The sequence below is a fragment of the Plectropomus leopardus genome, chromosome 19, assembly GCF_008729295.1.
Source record: "Plectropomus leopardus isolate mb chromosome 19, YSFRI_Pleo_2.0, whole genome shotgun sequence".
NCBI classification, from domain to species: Eukaryota; Metazoa; Chordata; class Actinopteri; order Perciformes; family Serranidae; genus Plectropomus; species Plectropomus leopardus.
The window spans coordinates 25,749,163-25,771,228 of record NC_056481.1 but is presented as its reverse complement, the minus strand read 5'-3'; the positions used below and the strand labels follow the sequence as shown (position 1 = coordinate 25,771,228).

Below are 22,066 nucleotides of genomic sequence, written 5' to 3'. Positions count from 1 at the left end.
TCAGTGATACATTTTTTTTTGGCAAGCTCTGCACTTACTTGCAATTAAAAGTTTGAATAGTTCCCTAATTCTTTTTGGAGACTTGTTTCCAGATACTAGGGGGCAGGCAGATGTTAGGATCAACTCCAAAATGATCAAGCCTTGCACCCTCACTCTAAATGAAGCAATTAATATTATGATCTCTTTAAACTCTTGGAAACATGTAGTCATGCCCTCCAGGCTGCACAGTTAAACAGTATTACAACAACTGCTGGAGCAGTGGAGAGGAGCTCATCAGATGTAAGGTTTAGACATAGACACACGCATTATATCATATTGATTGCTAAAGCCCTGATGTCCTCTGGATGTGTCAGTTGTTCTAATGTCCACTGGAGCAAAATGTTCTTCAGCAGACAGAAAATCGTGGCATTTCATTCCCTCCACAGAGGAGAAGTGGCTTGAACAAGAAATTACGGCGAAGCAGTCGTTGGAAATGACAATTTTAGATCTCAGCCTCCTTCAATGTTCTTTAACCCTTTGACACCTGGGCAAATTGGCTTAAGTTCTTTCAAAATCACGGGAAGAAGCCAGTGAGCAACAAAAGAATTAATGTCCGAAAAAGTACAAAAAAAATCCCTGAAAATGAGTAAAGAAAAAAAAGGAAAATAATAAAAAAAAATTAAAAAAAAAGGTCAAGCAGAGGTGCCTGAAAAAAAAATTATAATCATTTTGTAACATAATTTAGAATATGTAATTATGATAATGTTGAGATCAGCGATTTACATATAAAAGCTGGAGCTATTAATTTAATTGTTTTACATTTAAAATTATGTCAAATAAAATTTTAATAGAATATATAAAAATAAATATTTATACTATATTTTCATTTTCAGCACTTTTTTAAGGTCATTTTATGGTTTGCTTTTGTTTTGTTTTTTCCCTTGCTTATTTTCAGGTCGACGTTTTTATTGGGGTTTTTGCTCATTTTTTGGGCATGTCTTGTTGAATTTTCCATTGCCTTCTCCTCTTGTATTTGAAAGAAATCAAATCAGTTTGCTCAGGTTTTAAGGTGTTAAATAGAAAAGCAAAGTAAGATAATTAAATAAATACATCAGAAAACATTAACTCCCTGGCAACCAGTGTACATCCCAGTGAAATGGATATTAGTCATGCCAAGTCATCAACTTTTTGGGTCAGTGGTTGAAAACGTATGTAGAGTAAACATCTCTCAAACAGGAGGATGTCATTTGTTAGGGACTATTTTCAGTGGTGGATTAATCCACATTTGGTGGTGTGGTGAGGAGCAGTGGCAGCAGGATAGTGTTTGTTGGATCGAGTCAAAATAAACTACAGTGTGTGTTCATGGTAATGAGGGAACATGTCAGCCAGTGCAACAGAGTGGCTTATTGATGTGTTTTCAGGCAATTTTGGAAAATAGAAAGACTCCTTCTGGCACAGAGGAAGGCGATATATCAGGCTTTGGTTTGGGTCTTTTAATAGAATTTATTAATGATGGGAAAAATCCGAATATCACCAGCCTTAACATAAACCTGCATTGACATTACTTGCTGTGTTCAGATGCCTTTCACAAGCATTTAGACCAACCTCCATGTTGAAAGAATTCAAGCCAATTTGCTGAGGTTTGAAAGGGTTAAGGATTAGTAGTTGTCAAATAGTAAATGCAAGGTACTTTGTTTGTGTGTTGTAGTATATGCTGCACTGTGTTATTACAGTTACTGTAACTGACTACAGTATCCCTTGAAGCACTTTGATCAATACAGCCCAGTTTGTAAAGATATGAAATTAACAACAATTACATGGTGTCAGCATGTACGTGGCTGCTTTCATCATTTATTAAAAAGTGCTTTACCCCACATACACCAAGCCGGCTTTGTAAAGAAATGGCTTCCCCAGTTTATTGTGGAGGAACTTGATCGGCCTGCACAGAGTCCTGACCTTAACCCCACCCAAAACCTTTGGGATGAACTGAGCCAGAGCTTATCACCCGACATCAGTGTTTGGACCTCTGTAATGCTCTTGAGGCTGTACGGGAGCAAATCCCTGCAGCTGCTTCCACACCTGGGGGAGAGCCAGAAACCAGAGTCGAGTGGATGCTGGGAGAGCAGCACATTAGTGTGGTCTGAGAATGTCATGTTCAATAATCACATGCCGGTAATGCTCATGTGTCCGCATACTTTAGTTTAGTGTAAATGTCCTGGGCATACAGTATAGCTTTGTGATGTCCCAAACTCTCGTCTGCAGTGGCCAATCTTCCTCACGGTGACATAGGTGTAGCGACCCTGATTTATTTATTTATTTATTTTTTTTTAACTTAAAAAAAAACAAGTGTATGTTGACAGCATTGGAGCAAGTTTGCACATACTGTACTCCTTTATTGTTATTTTTTAATTACCATTGTTAGTTGCTTAATTTATTTATTGTTGTTGTTTATTTGAGTTTAATTTCTCATCAGTGATTGTTCTTGTTCCCTAACAAATACAAATACAATATAATAATATAAAATCAGATATAATGATAAATAAATAATAATAATAATAATAATTATTATTATTATTATTATTATTTAGTTAGTAGTAGTAGTAGTAGTAGTAGTAGTAGTAGTAGTAGTAGTAGTAATTATATGATATAATTATATATGATAACAAAAAATAACAATAATAGCAACAACAACAAAACACAATAATAATGTTAATAGTAATAATATGAATGATTATTATCATTATTATATGATGTAATGTATTATAATTATTATTATTATGGTTCTTATTGTCATTGTTGTTGTTATTTTTTATTGTAATTATCAGATTTCTTTAATATTTATTTAATTTACTGATACTACTATTACTACTACTCCTCCTCCTCCTACTACTACTACTACTACTACTACTAATAATAATAATAATAATAATGATAATAGTTGTTAGTACAAATGATATATTGGAAGGGAGGCAGGGTTCAGCTTGCCTCGAGCACTGAAAAAGCTAGATCTGCCACTGCGCATCTGAAAGTGTTAGTAACAGATTCTTTTCACGTAAAATATAAGTATTTCAGTGAAAACTTCAAATAGTCAGTCAGTCATTTTCTGTAACCGCTTGTCCTCGTAAGGGTCGCGGGGTAGCTGGAGCCAACCCCAGCTGTCATCGGGCGGAAGGCGGGGTACACCCTGGACAGGTCGCCAGACTATCGCAGAACTTCAGCTATATTACAATTATTTTTTAGATTTTATTTTTATATATTATAACACATTATGCAGTGTGAATGTGTGGAGCTTATTCTCTGGTGTGGTATAAACGGGCGCGCGCGCAAGAATACACGCACACAAAGCATTATAACGCTTTTTGCATGAAACGAGCAGATTGGTGAGAGACTGCCAGTCCTCTTTGGACATGATCTTGTTTGTTTATTCTCTCCCTCTCTCTCTGTGTCTCTTTCCGTGTGTGTGTGTGTGTGTGTGTGTGTGTGTGTGTGTGTCTTTTTCAATCCAAGAGCACAAAAATCCCCTGGCAGGAAAACGTGATTCCAACTGTTTGTAATTCTCTTTCCAGTCAAATGTCATTTTCTGGACACCACTGTGTCTTATGCATTCTCGCAAATTCTACACTCGCAATCCCATTTACCGCAAACAATATTTTAACACCAAACCTGAGACATTTTTTTTCTCCTGCAGTGTGCGCTTTTCATCCACCTGTGCCCCCGCCTGCCTGCCTGCTTGTGCGCGCGCATTCGCTGTACGCGCCCGCCGGACCGGCCGCGCGCGTCGCTCCTCGTGAATCCTAATAGCGTGTAGAGCCGCAGAGCTGGATGGCATCGCTGGGTGCCCGGTGCCAGACCGGAGCAGGAGAACCATCGCGGTCCGTTAGCGTGGATACAACCTGTGCGGGAGTGCACATTTGCTCGCGTTTGGAGTTTATCATTATTACATCACAGCTCATTATTATCAACGTTTCCTTCCTTTGAGGGCAGATCGATATCGTCTTTTATTACCAACTTGGATTGCTTTCATGTTCTCCTGCTGTCTGCTTTGAGTTTTCAACTGAGTCTCCTTTCAGGACATATATTCCCCGGTGCGTCAAAGCTGCGCCTTTTGGAGTTTCCTATCGGCTTTTTCTCAGTGCAGGGAATTTGTCTCCGATCGCTGTAAGTGTGTTTGACTCTCCTGACATTATTAACACACTTACTTACAAATTTAGTCTTTCATTCGCACGGAATGCTTAGAACTTTGCACAACCCTTGTGTTAGTTGAAGCCCGGGGTGCGTGGTGCGGGGTGGCGAGCACAGTAACCCTGCGTAAAGCCCAACACCGCCACCCAAAACATGACCGGAAGTTTTGTGAATGTGTATTCAAATTAAAAGCTCAGATTAAAGTTGTTTTAAAAAAAAAAATAATGTAAGTGTGGACGCACAGAGGGGGAAATGGGGTTATATTTGTGTCAAATATTTGAAATGTGACAAATATTGCATGATGTAGTCACGTGATGCTACATTGAGTGGTGCGCCAAAAGTAATGAACATATCAAAATACCTTGTTATCAAATAATGGCATAATTAGTATAAAGCAGAACATTTTATGGTTTATTTGCTTTTTTCCCCACCGTTTGTAATTATTTAACATCATTTTCAGGTTAATGCATACATCTTACCACGTTTATAGACAAACCAAAGCTTTTATTTTGACAGTCTACACAGGAAATAGCAGTGTAATTACGCAAGACTTGACGCTGTTCCCTCGTAGTGACGGGGAGAAGTGTCGATCGGAGGCTCGCCACCTGGCGATGCGAGTTTTTGAGTTGTGAGGCGTCTCCAGGTGTTAGTCAGATCCCTCAGCTGTCCCGCCTCGTTAATTTCTGTGTCTCTCTCTTTTTTCCCAACACACAGATTTTACCATCATGTGTGACTCTCCCTGGTGAGAACGTTACGGGACGCCCGCTCTTTTGATTCGGCGCCGGATGGATGGATGTGTCCGTTCCAGGGCGCACTGGAATAATACAGTGAACTGACAAGAGGATCTGCGTTCTGCTCTGGAGTTCTGTTTTTCTCTCTCTCATCGTCTCTGGGATTGTTAGTGGGAACATTTCTTCCTTCGGCTTTGATCACCTGCTATGTGTCTGGTGTGGAAAATACCTGGTGGAAGGTGCACAGCGGGATTCAGTCCGAGAGAAGAGGACATCTGCAACTGATAAAGCTCCGTTTCTGATCGATTTTTGATTCTAATCCGTGCGTAATGTCCGTGGAATGAAGACAGAGGATGGATATAATTTGGGAAATATTGATTATTCTTCAAGCCAATTTTATTGTCTGCATATCAGGTGAGTTATGGGCGTCGTTGGTGGGGTTTTTTTTTGGGCAGGTGCGTGAGATCTAAATGAATGAGTTTTTCTTGAAATTCTGCGAGATGATTGCGGCTGAGCTTTGGTTTTCGGGGATAAAAAATGATGAATTTATATGAAACGCGCTGCATGTGGAGAGAAAAAATGCTAAATGTTCCCTAGTTTGTGAGCCTGCGTGTGTGTGGCTCAAGACAGTCACCGCGTAGCCTTCAGGAGTAGATGCGCAGGCTTCTGACGCACGCATGACATGGGTGGTCTTTTTCTAATGCAAACCACAATGAACATGATGGATTCTTTTTATGTTTTTTTCCCCATTTGCTCCACGGACATATCGCGTGCAAGCTGGAATCACCCCTCTCCCCTGCCCTGTCTGTGTCATTGTCAAGTCTCTGGGCTCCTGAAACAATTCAGTCAGAGTTATTATCAAATAAAGCAGTTGTGCGCACCGGTGAGCGCAGTCCGTCCGGCGCTCGGTGAGATGAGCGGATGCGGCGCTGTAGGTCATGCTGTGAAAACGGAGTGTGCCATGGAGGCAGATGCGTCTGAGCCAGCAATGGAGCAGCGCATTCCCTCACTGAACTATTTCAGCGGATACTTTGAAACAGACCAATATTAAAAGCGTTAAAATCATATTTTAATCCAAAATCAGAGTCTCCGGTCTAATTTTGATGAAAACATGAGGCAAAAAAACCAATTTAACTTCTTTCCACTGTAAATTGTGCAGATGTGTGTTTACAAACAAGGCACATATTGTTCTGCTTTTCTCTCGCCGATGCGCAAAAGCTACATTTTGGATAAAATGTTGCGGGTAGACAGTCTGAGTGTTAAAGAACACCGAACAGATTCGCCCAATTTCTTGTCCTTCTGCTCGCAGGAGACATAAATCTGCAGATTCACTCCATACAGTCAGATAACTGGTGCGTAATCCACTGTATTTACGCATTACGCACGCCAGGCTGTCCTCCTCTATACCTATAGGCCCTCAGGTTAGCGGAGAGGTGAAGGGGTTTATGTGGCAACCAGCCAACGCCAGCGGCCCAGCCCCACCCAACAGTTTCTATATTTTTTTCTTGAAGAATATCTTTGATTGATGTCATCCAACCAGGGACAACATTCAGTTTTTCTGGAATAAATATGAGTAAATCAGTGAATAGTTATGATGTTACTTTCATGCCTTTTACAGGGGCGTTTCTAGGATTTGAGGAAACTGGGGGGGCTTAGCCTGGACCTCTTTTTTGAATAAGAAGCTCTATTCAAATAGACACATATATATCACTCCTTTTTGTCACAATATTTCACCAATAGATGCAATTTTTTAAAGCTATATTTTCATGATTTTTATGCACTCTGGCGACTATATTTACCCTGAAAAATTTTAACAAAACCCTGTAATTATTAATTGGGATGTTAAAAATATCAGTAGGCTAGCTGTAAGTATTTAATACTAAGTTGAAACATACTTTGCAACTGCTTTCATTGAAACATTATTGAGTAGGGTTGGAAAAATAGTCTGTATTTTTGTAAAAAAGTGGAGAAATCAAACTAAGTACATTTAGTCAAATACAAGTATGGAGAGATTACCAGATCTAGGGCTTTAAAAAATGCTTGATCAGGGACTGTACGTTGTTTAGAAGGGTGGTGCAAAAAGGGGGAGGCATGTCAAATAATTGTTTAAGCACTGGAGAGGTATTTTTTTTTATAATTATTAATATTTTAGTGTAGGACAGGGGCATATGACTTTAAATGGTTTTGTATTTATTTCACACACACAGATTTTTAAAGAAAACATGCCTTCCAAATCTGTGTGTTTTCTTTTTTTTTTTTTTTCAAATGGCGACTTTTCTTTTGAAAAATTGGCTTTTTTTTCTCTTAAAATTTTTGGTGATTTAAGAAAAAAATTATGGCAATTTTTCTTTAAAACTATTTGGCATTTCTCCTTTGAGTTTTTTTTTTTTTTTTTGCATTTTTCTCTTTTTAAATTACAAAATACACCATTTATCACAGCTGGGAACTGTAAAAATCATATTGAAATTATTCTTAGATTTTCAAATGTATGACAGTCATTCATATTATGTGGGAGGAATGCTTCATGCATTCCCCCCCGTCACTCAGGAAGGGTCAAGGAAAAAATATGTGTAGCTTTGGGGAGGGCTGACAAAATCAGCCTCCTTCCTCCTCTGATAAAGAAAGAACAATCCCCTTTCTTGTCAGCTTTTTGCTAATTTCTCACCATTTGTGGGATATTTCTTGCCAAGTTGGTCATTACCTTTTCCACCATATTTTCGAAAGAAATCGAACACATTTGCTCAGGTTCCATAGGGACAAAGGCATCTGAACGCACAAGAAAACTGATATCGATCCAGGTTTCAAAGGGTTAAAGGATGGTGCTTTTATTTTGAAAATTAAATTCCGGTCAAGGCCTCGCGGTGAACCGGCAGGAGTGTGTTAGAAACGGAGGACGGTGTGGTACCTTTTGTTTGTTCTGCGTGTGACGGACAACTTCAACAGGTCTGTCCATATTTCTTTTCATATTGTGATGAATATCGAGTGACTTTTTGATGTATTTTTATGATTTTGCAGCATTTTCTCGGTGTGTCGTAGTTTTAATTATATTGACTTGCAATTATCGTGCCTTGGCTGTGCTCATGTTTACATAAAGTCTACACAAATATTGGACTGTGGAGGTGTGTGCACGTAACCACTGCGTTGTGTTTTTGTAAAGGCGGAGTATTTCACTTATTCGGAGCTCTTTCCCGACTTGTTATCGATTAAAAATAGTTTGAAAGCGGAAGCTAGTTTGAAAGCCAGTGATGCTGCATTTAGGTGCACCTGGAGTGGTCCGTTTTCTCAGTTGGTACATGTTCTTCTGACTTTAGTGTGTCCATGATCTTATAATTCACAATGTGAAAACGACATAGATGCTCCAAAGAAGATGTTAAGATTGTGTTTTTTTGTTCACAAATTTTAATGACCCAGTGAAGATTCACGTTACTATGGACTAGGGCTGCACCTAACGATTATTTTATCGATTATTTTTTCGATTAATCTATCGTTTTTTTTTTTTTACTAATGTAACTATTATTTTTTTTATTACTCAATTAATATAACAACGAACTGTATTTTACGGTCTGATATAAGTCTCTCCAAAATAAAATTAATGCGATTAATTAATGCAAGAGCTTGTTCCACTCAAGTAACAGGAACGTAGTGCAATCTACATTTAGCAGTCCAACAGCAAAATAAATAAAACTATGTAAAGTACAAGTTACTTTCAGGAGGGGTAACAAAACAGTTGCTCTGCGTTACAGTAACAAACCTCAAATCTAGCAGTCCAACAAAAACATCTTACAGTAAAATTAATGCAATTTGAATAACACTATAAATTTTCTTTGATAGAAATAATTATAACTAGTCATTATTTTTGCATCAAAATAGTCCAGCCTTAACTGGGCCTTAAGGCATGTCGCTTCCTGCTGATATGAGTGCTGTATTTTCATATTTATAAGAACATATTCCACTCATTTATGAAGTTATACAAGCTCCTGCACAGCTGACAACCTCATCCTGTCAATGTTTCAAAATAAAATGCATTGTATCAGCAACTGATGGCCGCTTAGGCGAGCAGTGCGCACGCGCTAACTTGATACACGAGCGCCGAAACATAAAAACAACACGCGCGGCGCTGCTCACGCTCTCATGACGCGCTCTGTGTCATAGGGTGTGACGTATTGATCGACTTATTCACGTAAACGATTATGTCGACGTGTGGCCGCAGCCCTAGTCAAGATCACTTTTGGTGATTGGCCATTGATTTTGCCCCACTTTACCTGATGTTCCACATTACTGAGTCACCCTACAATGTTTCAGGCTATTTATAGATATGCAAACCTTTAAATCTTCCTCAGATACTGGCTTTGTAATAAGATTACTTTAGCTCTGCCTCGCGCCAGCCCTACTATCACGTGTGCTGAAACATTTTGAAGCTTTATATTACTAGCCTTCCAAAACATGCCTTCCAAGCCTGTGTGGTGTCTTTAAAAACGTTTTTTTCTTCTCCTTTAAAACTTCTGGCAATTTTTTTCTTTTAATTTTTTTGTCGACCTTTTTCTTTTTTTTTTTTTTTTTTTTTTTTTTTTTTTGTTTTAAATTTTGGTGATTATTAAAAAAATGACGCCAAGAAAAAAAATCTGCATGTGAACAGCAACTAATGCTTACAACCTAATACAATATTATCTATTATATGCTACATTGCATTTTAGAAAAAAAATGCAGTACATAAATTACACAAACATTACCAGCAACCTATTGATATTGTGTCAGTATTGCTTGGTTGACTATGCTTTTACAAAATATTTGCACATTGATATTTTTGACAAATAAACAGTGATGTGGATAGAATGACTGCATGGGTAAAGACAAAGTACAAGTATTCATGTGGACATGTAGACATGCTGCTTCTGTGCGTGCTCAACATTACAAAACACTGCATGTTTGCTAACCTTTAGGCCCGTGTGTCATCTGTACTTGTTGTGTGAGTCACATTATACCGTGAAAGCCTTCCTTTGATGATGCTTGGGATAGTCAGCGTTTTCCCCGCAAATATCTGACTGGATGGCGCTCATTTATCAGCTGATTGTTATCACATAGCTTGATGTCGGGTTAAAGATAACTCTAAAGGAATGACAATGCAGTGAAACCACTTCAAGGAAGGCTATTATCTTGCACAGTTGAGCACGGATTGTGGACATGAAAGTCCCCTCAGTGCCAAGACTGTAATCTGTGATGTAATCAAGAAGCAAAGCTCAGCATTGGTCCAATGACAGTGAACAGGAGAGTGACTGTGGGTTCTGTGACAGCACCCTCAGGTGATTTTCTGAAGCCAATGAGCTACAATCATTATTCTAAAGCTGGGGTATTCAGACTCTGACACTGTCGAAACGTCCCATTTCTGACACATCCTATCACTATCAGAATCAGCTCTATTGACCCGGTATGTGTACACAAACAGGGAATTTGACTTAAGGCGCTCTCAGTCACAGGTGGGGGCTGGCACAGTGAGATGAGGGAGTTTGGAAGGGAGGATTTTTCGGATGATGGATCCTTTTGTATATCCCAGTGATACTCAACTTATAGGCCATGGGCCAAATCTGGCCCTAGATAGGGTGCCAGTGGCCCCATAACCATTTTCTAATTCACAATAAAAATAAAGTGATTGACACTGGGAATTGTTTTTGTACTTTTGGTACCAGAGTGCATAACACAGCATCAAAATAAAGCAATTTCATTAAGAAAAAAAAGTCCCAGAGGTCCTAGCTAAACCCCTAATGTCATAAAATCCTAGAAATTTTCCTGAAATCCTAGAAATGTCCTAAAATCATAGAAATGTCTCAGAATTGTAGATATTATACAAAGTTCTAGAAACATCCTAAAATGCTAGAAATGGCCTGAAATCACTGAAATGTCCTAAAATCCCAGACAAGTCTAAAATCTCAGAAATGTCCTTGATCTCTAGAAATGTCTAGAAATTCTAGAAAAGTCATAAAATCCTATAAGCATTCTAAAATCCTAGAAATTTCCTAAAATTTCAATAAGGTCCTAAAACTCTCAAAATGAAATGGGCTAAAATCCTATTAACATCCTAAAATACCAGAAATGTCCTAAAATCATGTGAGTGTCCTAAAATCCTAGAAATGTTCTAAAACCCTAGAAATGTCCTAAAATCATGTGAGTGTCCTAAAATCCTAGAAATGTTCTAAAACCCTAGAAATGTCTTAATATCATATGAGTGTCCTAAAATCCTAGAAATGTCCTCAGACCCTAGAAATGTCTTAAAATCCTAGAAATATCTTATCTCAGAAATGTCCTAAAGCCCTGAAAATGTCTTGAAATCCTGGAAACATCCTAAAATCCTAGAAACATCCTTAAACCTTAGAAATGTCCTAAAATCCTTACATCTTAGAAATGCCCTCAATTTCTAGGAAACATGTACAGTATGGGGCTGCTGCGATGCCCCCTGGCCTCCTGTCATTTTGCAGAAGTGGCCCTGAAGCACAATAAGTTGAGTGTCCCTGGTCCTAAACTGTCCCTTGGTGTTGCAGGATGTAGTGCAGTCCTGTGTGACTGCATCATCCACAGACCTGTTTACCTGGTAGGCAAACTGCAGAGGGTCCAGCAGGGGTCCTGTGATGTCCCTCAGGTGGTCCAACAGCAGTCTCTGGGAGGATTTCATGACCACAGAAATCATGGCCACAGGCCTGGAGGGTTTCTGGGGGACCGGGATGATGGTTGAGCGTTTGATGGCGGTTTATATCCTTTCGGAGTAGCTCTTCTTTGCTACTCTGATCTTCCCTTTCAGTGGGTTTCTGTCCCGGCTGTACAGGATCCTGTCCTCACTTCTGTAGGCCTCCTCTTTGGCCTGACTTAGCTGCCTGAGTTTTACTGTCCACTAGGGTTTGTTGTACAGAAGGTATTAGTCGACACACATCTTCACAGAAACTGATGCACGATGTCACAGTGTCAGCGAGTTCTAGGTCTGTAGCTGCAGCCTCAAAAACACTTCAATCAGTGCAGTCAAAGCAGCAGCTTTGCCGTTCATCATTTTGACAGGTTACATACTGAAGGCGGTCTACCATAGCTTCAAATAATTCTGTCCAGTTAGTGACGTGTGCATATGAGTTAGCGATTGCCTATTCTTGTCTTTGATCTCTTATGCATGACCTTGTTGTCTAGCTGGCTTTAGCCAAAGCACTGGAAGGCTGTTTCACTTTTGCTGAGAGTCTGAAGTTTCTTTGCATGGTTGCTGTCTCTGCTCATCTTTACTCTCTGTACCATATAAAGAAGGTTACAATAGTGTAGGGGTGGGCAAAATATTGAATATACTCAATGTATTGCAGATTGTTCCAGGTGCAATGTATGAAAGACTTTATCACGAACATGAAGTATAAATTATTGCGAATATCAAGTATAATTGTCACCTCGTTTTTACTCTCACTCTCCCCTACAGCTGTCTGCCTCTCACAGACACACACACAAAAAGACTTTGACTATTTAGTCACATTTTGTGACCATGGAGCACTACTGCGCTTTGCAAATATTAATATATAAACTGGAGAGCTGTTCATTTGTTTCCAACTAACAGCTGAACTTAATGAGTGGTGGTGGCAGTATTGTGAGAGGGTAAGGCATGTGTCTGTATTTGCAGAGTTCGAATTGCAACTGTTTAGTCACATTTTGCGACCACAGAGCATCAGCGCAACTTGCAAATATTAGTAATATATGAACTGGAGAGCTGTGGGTTTGTTTCCAGCTCACAGTGAATGAATCCTCACAGTTAAAGGCGCCTCTGTATCTGTTTAACAGTCTGCAAATGCTAACATCCAACAGTGACCGGAAGCTTCAAGTCCACAGCAAGAAAAATTACACTTCTGGCCTCAGACGAGCCAGGTCACTCAAAATAAAAGCACCATGGGTCCTGCCTCTCACAAGTATTTAAAACTCTACTCACCTCAAATTGGTGAAATTTCTTCTTTACAAAAAGTGACAAAGTCAGCGTGCACATTGGTATGAAATGTTCCACAAATTGTAACAAATGAGTAGATTTTTAAAAGAATGTTAGGGTAACATGTTTAGGGAAAAAGAAAAAGGCTAGGGAAAAACTTTTTACATATTTAAAATTATGTTACAGAATTATCATAATTTTTCAAGTACTTTTTCAAAACTATCTTATTGGGTTTTTTGTGTTTTCCTTGTAGTAGTTGGAAGATTAAAAAGATGCAGACCATTTAGTACTTTTTACTAATTTCTTGTTAATTTTTTGGTCATTTCTTGTTTTCCTGTCCATTGTTTTTACAAGAAATCAAACCAATTTGCTCTGGTTTCAAAGGGTTAATGAGCCACAGTGACTTTAATAAGGCTGTAGAATTTGTAGTGCTCCAGTATTGCTGCATCCAAAGAGTTAGCCTCTTTTTGTCTTGGACGATTTCTTCTGTAGTTTGCGATTCCAGTGAAAAGTGTTCAGAGTGAGCTCTGTGAATTATCAAGGGTAATCAGGTCATGTGGACAGAAATGCTGCAGAGAAGTTTTTAAAAAATGTTATTTAATGCTTGCAGCACCACAAAACCAAATTTACCTCAGTTGTATTGTGAGGCAGGAATGTGTCCAGTCCAAAGGTCAGAGGTCAGGTGGTCTGGGGATTTTTTCAACAGCATTTCCTGTAACATTCTGACTGTTTGCCCTGGCTGTAAATTAAAAACTTCTAGCATGGTGGCCCCGCCGGACTGATGTTAATGTCGGGTCAATCTCATCTAGAGTCTCGACCCTGGAGCCTGCTACTCAATTTTGATTTGTCAACATTTGTATTTACTTCTCTCTTTATTTTGTCAGAAATTAGTGGAGCAGAGATTTTGGTTGTAACCCCTTGTTTTCATGCATTTGGAAATCATTAATATGAGTGAGTGTTAGAAGGGATGGGGATCGTTATTTATTTTTTTGTATAGATACCATTATGGAGACTCCTTAACAATCTGAGTCTATTGATGCCACTATCGATACTTTTCTATTATTTGTTGGAAAGATGAGGCGACAATACGTTTTTAACAGATCTGGTTTTGCTTTAATTGCTGAACAAGTGACTGAATAGAATAAAAAATGTCTAGCCTTCAATAAACATGGCTGCTCTAACAGGGCCCCGTCATTGAAAGGTAAAACTAACAATAGCAAAAATATATCAGCAGCACTACATGAAAAACATTTATTTACATCTCTAGTTTACATATTATATTGCTGGGAAAAAAAAATTTCTCACTAAAACATTGGTATTATTCAAGTTTTTCCAAAAACTACATTTTCTTTTTCTTGCCTTACAGTCATTTCACTGAGCCGACCTCGAACACATCACAATAAAACCTTATGCAACCCTGTTTATTCAGCTAACTAGCTCTTAGGTGGAGTTCAACTTGGATTTCAAAATTGGATTACTATTTTTAACTGGTGGGACTTGCTACAAAGTTTGGGTGTGATTGGATTTAAATGACGTGACTTGACTCCGGATGGAATATTACCTTATAGGACCAAAGGGACTCAACAGCAGTATTGATAAGCTCAGATGTCATTGATTTTGGATTTTGAAAAAAGCAGAACCGGGTTTGAGTCATTGTGTTACAGGGGAATCTGGATACAGCCATGGAGGCTGTATCCAGATTCATTCCTATGAGAGTTGCTCATTGGTGCATAAAGCAGAAAAAGCTCTTTTTCCTGATGTAACATTGTGTAAAATAGAGCATGCGTACTATAGATTTACGGCAGCCGAGCGCGGCTGAGAGTGCCTGAGTGGGTAACATCCGCCGGCGGAGCCACCAACTTCAAGATTAGCGCCTCGCTAGCTTGAATGGCGGTCTATAAAATTCAGTCTTGCAGCTCTTTTATACTTTCTAAATGTCATCAAACTGGATGGCTAAAATCTTGATAGTGACAGGAGTCGTTTCGCGAGGATTTTTTATTTTAACGCTCACAAAAAATTATTTACTGATTTGCAGACCTATCTTTCCCGATGTCTGTCAATACGGAAAAGTCTCCCTGGGCCAGTGTGCATCACGTGACCGACTTAGATGGTGTAATTCCACTTTTGGCCACTATATAAAATTTGCATCAGAGCCTGGCACACTTCCTGGGGGCTTGGTTTTGATCCCCATCCCTAAGTGTTGGTTGCCTTAGTTACAGGAAGCACTCAGGTTTTTGGGAAATGATGTCTTGTTTTTTCCTTCTTGAAAAAGGGAAGAGTAATCATCTTGACTGTGATGGCATTTCACTGAGGATTGCTAATTATAAAACATGTTTTCATGGTTGTTGGCGGCAGTGCTTTGATGTTACACGGGCTCCATATAGAACGTTTGAAGCTGAACCTCCTCCTCGGCCTCTATATTAATCCATAATGTCTGTTTTATCCGTGTCATATTCAGTCAGGCCTATAGCTTTAACACTCTGCTTTTTCTTTCACATGATCTTAAAATGCAATCTAATAATAGCCATGATGGAGCAAGCCTCATCTCTAATGCATGCTGATGCTCTTCCATGTATCTGCCTACATGGTATTCCACAGAGACATCATCTATAGATGATAAATATATAACTGTGTTATGAATGTAAAGCAGGGCTGAATTAACCCACTTTAATGCCCCGATTGTTCCCCCTTCATCCTGCTCCTTGTGCTTCAACCCAAGGCTGGGCAAGACCACAACTTTTTGTTCAGATCAAGTAAAACCTGGGAGGGAATTACCAATATTGCTATGGATACTGATACCTTTTTATTATTAGAAGTGGCTAATCATGAACAAGAGAAGGGATGTCCGAATCAGTTTTTTTCACCTCCAATCTTGATCCGAGTCATTTTCTATTGAGTATCTGCTGAAACCAGAGTCCCTATCCGATACTTTTTTTTAAACCAGATAATAGCTGCACAACACACACTTCAAGTACTTTAAAGTTATTAAAATCAATCTAATGTATATGCTTGATAGTTTAATAGCTCTGCAATGCAATACAAGAAAAAAAAAGTCTGTTCAAACAGTTCCTAAAGGTTTTTTTATTTATTTTATTTTTACAAAAAAACAAAGTAAACGAAGTATTTTTATATGGTTCTTTTCATGATTCCACTTAGTGTAGCATTTTATTTTTCACCAAAGTAAACAAATTCAAATGTCTTCAGAAATAGCTCTCAAATCCACTTAGTGCAGTATTATATTAAAAGTACAGAACACGATAAATGAGAGACGTGATCACACTTCCACTTCAAAGCAGTGTTATAGCTGAACTTCAACATTCCCACAAACAAATAAAAACAAATAAAAATCAGTCATAATTCAGCTTCTTACAGCATTATCTAACTAAAAATGACCAATAAAAATTTCAGTTCCTCTTAAAATGGTGCAGCAGCGCAAGTTGAACATGAAAAACCATTACAATAAAATCTGAATATCTGCTACAAATTATGTTTCCCATTTCCGACACTACACGACTCTATGGCGGTGAATGTAATCAAAGGATCGGGCGGGGCGCGTGCTCAAAAGAAACGATTCCAACCAATTAAAAGATGCATTGATTGGGCCCGATACTGATCATTCAGATCAGTGTGTCCCTACTGTAAAATGAGAAAGGTTTTCAGGCTGGTGTTTGCTTACTTTTACTTACTTACTTTCACTGTATCCAACATGGCGGCCTGGTAACAAACTGTCTCATTTTACAGCGAAACAATGGCTGCCTGGGGCGAGAGAAAATCAACATTTGCATTTATAGAACACAATAGTGTTTGTTATAACGCAAAGTATACATGGATTTAAGTAATTGGGCTGAAACATACATTATTTTTCTAATGGTCCTTTGTGACCCTTAGTTTTTAACCCTTTGAAACCTTAGGCTAAGTGGCTTGATTTCTGGCAAAAACATTGAAAGGGGGTGCTTTTAAATGAAAGAAGAAGCCTAAAATTAGCAAGAAATTAGCAAAAAGAACAAGAAAATTAATGTATAGTAGTAAAAATAAAACTAAACAATCACAAAAATAAGAAAAAAAAGTTAAAAGAAAAAACAAGCGCAAACAAGATGTGGAAAATATGCAAGAAATTAGCGAAGAGAGCAAGAGATTTACCATACATGAGTAAAAAACAAAACAAAACAAGGGCAAACAAGATGTGTGTAAGCCAACTAAATGGCTTAGTGAAGTGTTTTGAAATTATACTAGTTGTAAATATGTAATTATGATAATTATAGTTTTTCTCTTTTTTTTCCCCTTCTCCCTAGATATTTTCCCTAGCTTTTTAAAAATAATTTTCTAAATCTTTCTTCTTTTTTGCCGTTTGTGGAACATTTCATACCAAGCTTCTCACTGCCACTTTTTCCCATATTTTTGAAACAAATTGCACCAATTTGCTCTGTGTTCAAAGGTTTAAATACTTGGCATCTGAGAGCAGCACAACACAAGAAAAGTGATGTCAGTCCAGGTTTTAAAGAGTTAACTGACTGACTCAAATGATGTTTTTGTAAGTCAACAAGTTGAAGACAGTAATCAGCATGATTTATTGTCAGTGATTTAGTCTTACTTTCAGCCCTCCAATAATTAGAGTCTGAGATCTTTTCGTTTGTACTTTGGGGAGATAGCCTATATGTCTAATGCCCACAGGTATCGACTTAACTGTCTACCATTCCAAAACTGATCAGGCTACCTTTAGGCTAGATTTTTTCTCTAATGACCAAATCAAAGATCAGAAATTCAGACCAACCTGATAAACAGAACAGTTGGGCTGTTTCAGGTATTCTAGCGAAAAAAAAAAAGAGTATTGATTTTCGGTGGACTCCAGTTGTGGCGAGATCCATAAAGACTTATTGTGTGTGTGCTTTTACACAGTTTATTTCTTCTCTGGCAAAAGGCCAGAGCAGGGATATGTTGTCGTAGTGCTGTGAGCACACATTTTTTTTTTTTTACCTCTCCTCTATTATGGTATCGTTTCTCCCGCAGTATTTGTATGCCTCCTCTGCCCGGAAGTGCTCGGAAAGCCAGTTCTAAACAGGATTTGACATTATGTGCCAGGTAAACAGTTTAGTCTGCTGTTGTCCATCTGTTCAGATGCAGAAATGTCTTTTTTCGCTCCTCAGCTTTGCCTTCACATGTTTTCAGCAGAAATCCTTCCATCCCCACACTGTGGGTATAGGATTGATTCTCTTTTTCTCTCCCTTGTCTTATTTAATGCGTTTCTAAAACCAAGAAAAATACAAAAGGGGCTAGGATGATTCAACCTTTTCAATTTTTTTTGTTACATAAGCCAGCTTGTTTAACATTTTTAAGTCTTTGGGCAGCAGATAGAAGACTTTAAACATATTTTTTAAACTTAACACAAAAAAATATATTGAGATGGGCATGTTTGTGCAATGTTACTGTACTTAACATGTTGAGACTTGATATGATGAAAGAATTTAAAGTAAAGCTGCAATAATTAGCAGATTAATTGATGGACAGAAAATTTAGTGGCCAGTTTTTTGATAATTCATTAGTTGTAAAAGCAATTTGAAGGCCAATATGCAAAATTCAGAGCATATGAGTTGTGTCTCCATGGTCGGGTAGAGCGTTATATTATCATAATATTTTATGACTTTGCAACCACACTGTAAGGTTGACTATTACTTTTTTATTTTCTATTATCACTATTACTTTCCGACAAAAAAATCAACAAAATAAATTTGATAAATGATAATTAGTCACTACGTCTACATGATCTTAGAAGATGTTGAATTACTGTGTTAAACTAAAACTGGACTTTTAAAATACATACAAACATGTTAGTCTTACTGAAATCTTACCAAGTTTCTCAAAGTCAGACTGAAACACCCAGAAAATGCAGTTGGGGGTCGATTTACTCTTTCATATATGCTTCAGTCGGACCTGAATTGGCCTAGGAATTCTGCACATGCTCCATAGTCCCTGCGCTGGGCTATGCTCTGAAAGTCAAATAGCGTAATATCACAGAAGAAAATCGGGAATACAAAAGAGGAAGAAGAATGTCAAAAAACAAAACAAGACGAAGGTACCAAGTAAAGTGTTGAGTACGTACATAATGTGCAGCGCTGAAAAGTTATCCATGTTTTCACCGTGTGACATGCAACCCATTTGCTGCTTGCTAACTTGTTGTATGTGATGCAACACGTCAACAGGAAGATGAGTAAGATGGTCTAATAGCAACTAGCTGAAAAGGGGCATATCGCCACCTACTGTTTTGGAGTCGGACATACTTCTGTAAATAAATGGATTCTCCCCCGATACTTGTATGCTGGGACAAGGACAGTAGTCCAAATAAATGGCCTAATCCAACTATAACTGTACTTGAGTGATGTTGATATAATGAAATGTGTAATTTTTACAAGCTGTAGAAGCAGTAATGACATACAGTATATTCATGTAGAGCAACAGTGCAAACAGGCAAGATGTAAAGATAGCAGCAACAAAGAAAGACTTTATTACTCACATACAGTATATGTTTAATATCAATTATCCATTGTTGAAATTGGTTGCTCAAAGATCTAAGTGTTGAGTTCTCTGATGTGACTGTGATTTTCTACTGTCTTGACCCTCTGACATACCAGACTGACTGGCTAAAAGCACATTTCTGCAATGGAGCAGTCTGCTTAATCTCCTCTTATGGACGCCGTAACTCGATTGATATTTGTTCTTTCATTGATACACGTGGCAGTGGAGCTAAGTCATTGGTGACTTTGTCAACCAAGGACATGTTTGCATATCTTAATACATCCTAACTTAAAATTGGTTATTGTTTTAGAATTGAGCAGTGACGGAAGTGCTTTGTTTTTGAAAAAAATGTTTTTATCTGACAGAGCAAACTGAGTTAACTGGAAGCTGGGTCCTTCGCTTTTGTAAAAACGCTGTCCTAAAAACAGCGGTAACTGCCATGTGAGCGCAGTGCAAAGCAGCGGTGATGACAATGACATTATTTTTTTGATTATATCAAAGTCTGCCACAATACAATTTCGAGTTGATTCATGTCAGGGGCCTGCGATCGATATGAGATGATATCGGTAATCATCCTCGTATCTTTCTTGGCTGCTTACCAATATCCGCCTTGCACTAGGTTGCTATCATTGTTTAAATGTTTAGGAAGGTGTGCTTGGATGGCAACTGGGACAGGGATGGTCTATTGGAATTTCAAAATAAAACCAATAAAGCCTGTCTTAATAATGACTATATGTATCGCTTTTTTATCTTTGCATTGATGATGTTGGATTGTTGATTATATCAATCTAGATCAATGTATCAATGCACCTCTGTTTTATATATGGCAAAGAATTCAACCACACAGCTGGATACAGCCAAAGACCAACGTGAATGACCAAACAACAAAAAACAATATTTTGTAAATGCTGCCTGAAGGGTGGCTGGCTTTTAAATTTTTTTTTTTTTTTTTTTGTCATCAGAAGCTAAATGTGACAGTTCTCTGAATCACAGAAGTAGGTCGTTTGGTGCAAGTCAGGTCCACTCAAAAACTAGGAGCTTGAGAGTTCTGAAACGAAATGTCTGTTTCAATGTAGCCTTTAGATATATTTATTGTTTGACAGGCGCAGTGAAAGTAAAACTTAATAACTGATTGCGCTGGGTCTTAAAGTCTGCATTTGCCTCCTCTGTAGCAGCTGCTTCTCTTCTCTATTGATGTGATCTGATTCAGCTCTGACTGCATCCACAGATCAGTTATCCATCCCCCGACTCAAACGCCTCAAAGTGCTGCTGAGGGTAAAAAGAACGCGTGAAGAGCTCCACCAGCACTGAGGAGGGGACACAAAATGATTACATAAACACAAGATTAAAAAAAAAACAAAACAGGAAGTTTGCTGAGTTAACATTAAAAGTTTAAACTGCATGCAGTGCAAAGAGCAGCTTATTTGGTTGACCTGTTTTTGACGACCATATTTGTTGTATCTCGATGATGTTAAGATCTGCTGCATTTCAAACTGCATACTTAAAATTTTGTGCTATTGACAAGGATGGATGGAAAAGCACCAAGTTCAAAGTTCAAGGTGCATTCAGGGTATCTTTTAAATAATCAGCCAACGACACTAGCACCAACACCCTTGAGGTGATACCAGTACTGCAAGAGTACTTTATTTGATACCCATAATGTGAGTGGACTGGTGTGTAGCTGTAGTTTCATGTTTTGGTGGCATCTCAGTTCACTGAACTTCCAATCAGGTAAATCACACCATGCTGGCTCCATGACACACACTGTACGGTTTATAGCTACTGCTGTGACCCCCCAAAAATTTGTAAGAAATTAGCAAAAAGAACAAGAAAATTAACATAAATTAGTATAAATACAGCAAAACAAAAAAAAAAAAAAGAAGAAAAAAACAAGGGCAAACAAGATGTGGAAAATGCTACAAATAAGAAAAACTCATCAATCTAATCTAATAACTTCGTAATATAATTTTAAATATGTAATGTTTGTAATTATAAATATATTTCTGGAACATTTCTTACCAGTTTGCTTTTTGCCTTTTCCACCATGTTTTTGAAAGAAATTGAACTAATTTTCTCAAGGTTCAAAGGTTTAAATACTTGCTGAGGGCATCTGAAAGCAGCAGAAAAAAAGTGACGTTGCCCCAGGTTTCACTTAAAGAACTTCACCAGTAAATATTATTATAAAAGTTGTGAAAGCAGTAAAAATGACTTAATTTTCTATGTGTTATAGCTAAAGGAAAGCTTACTCCTCACCGTCTTGTTAAATAATGACTATGTGCCCAATGCTAATTCATCATGCAGCTCTGAAACACAATGCTGTTCTCTCTGCATCATTTCAGTTTTCTTGTTCTTTTGCTGAGCATAAACAGGAAAGTATCCTTTGTTCACACACCTTGAGAATCCACCTTGGCATGCCAAAAAGACTTTTGTGTTGTCAGCTATAGCGCTCCAGCAAAAGTGCTGTGCAGAAGGAAGCACGGCGGTTTTTATGTCAATCGGTTGTCTGTCTGTCTCCTGTGCAATTTTGACAACCTGTTTAGAGCTGGGATTCAATACAAGGCGGAGTGTTTTCAGTTGTTAAACTCGTCCTCTTTCTCCGCCTTTTTTTAACCAGTCTGTGCGTCTCTCATTTGCCCTCTGGGGTCCATACTAAAATGGAATTTCAGCTCACAGAACATGTTTGATGGGAGTGTTCAAAGTTTAAAAAATTCAATATTGTGCAGAAGGAGCA

At 38.2% G+C, this 22,066-nt stretch overlaps 1 protein-coding gene across 1 annotated transcript in view; it reads left to right on the top strand.

Moving 5' to 3' along the window:
* Positions 1 to 3,821: 3,821 nt before the first annotated feature.
* ca10a (carbonic anhydrase Xa) overlaps positions 3,822 to 22,066 on the top strand; it is a 284,872-nt gene continuing 266,627 nt past the window's right edge. The window contains 2 exon segments of the mRNA XM_042508113.1: positions 3,822 to 4,137; positions 4,876 to 5,306. Coding sequence (XP_042364047.1) covers positions 5,246 to 5,306 — 61 coding nt within the window. The 5' untranslated portion in view covers positions 3,822 to 4,137; positions 4,876 to 5,245.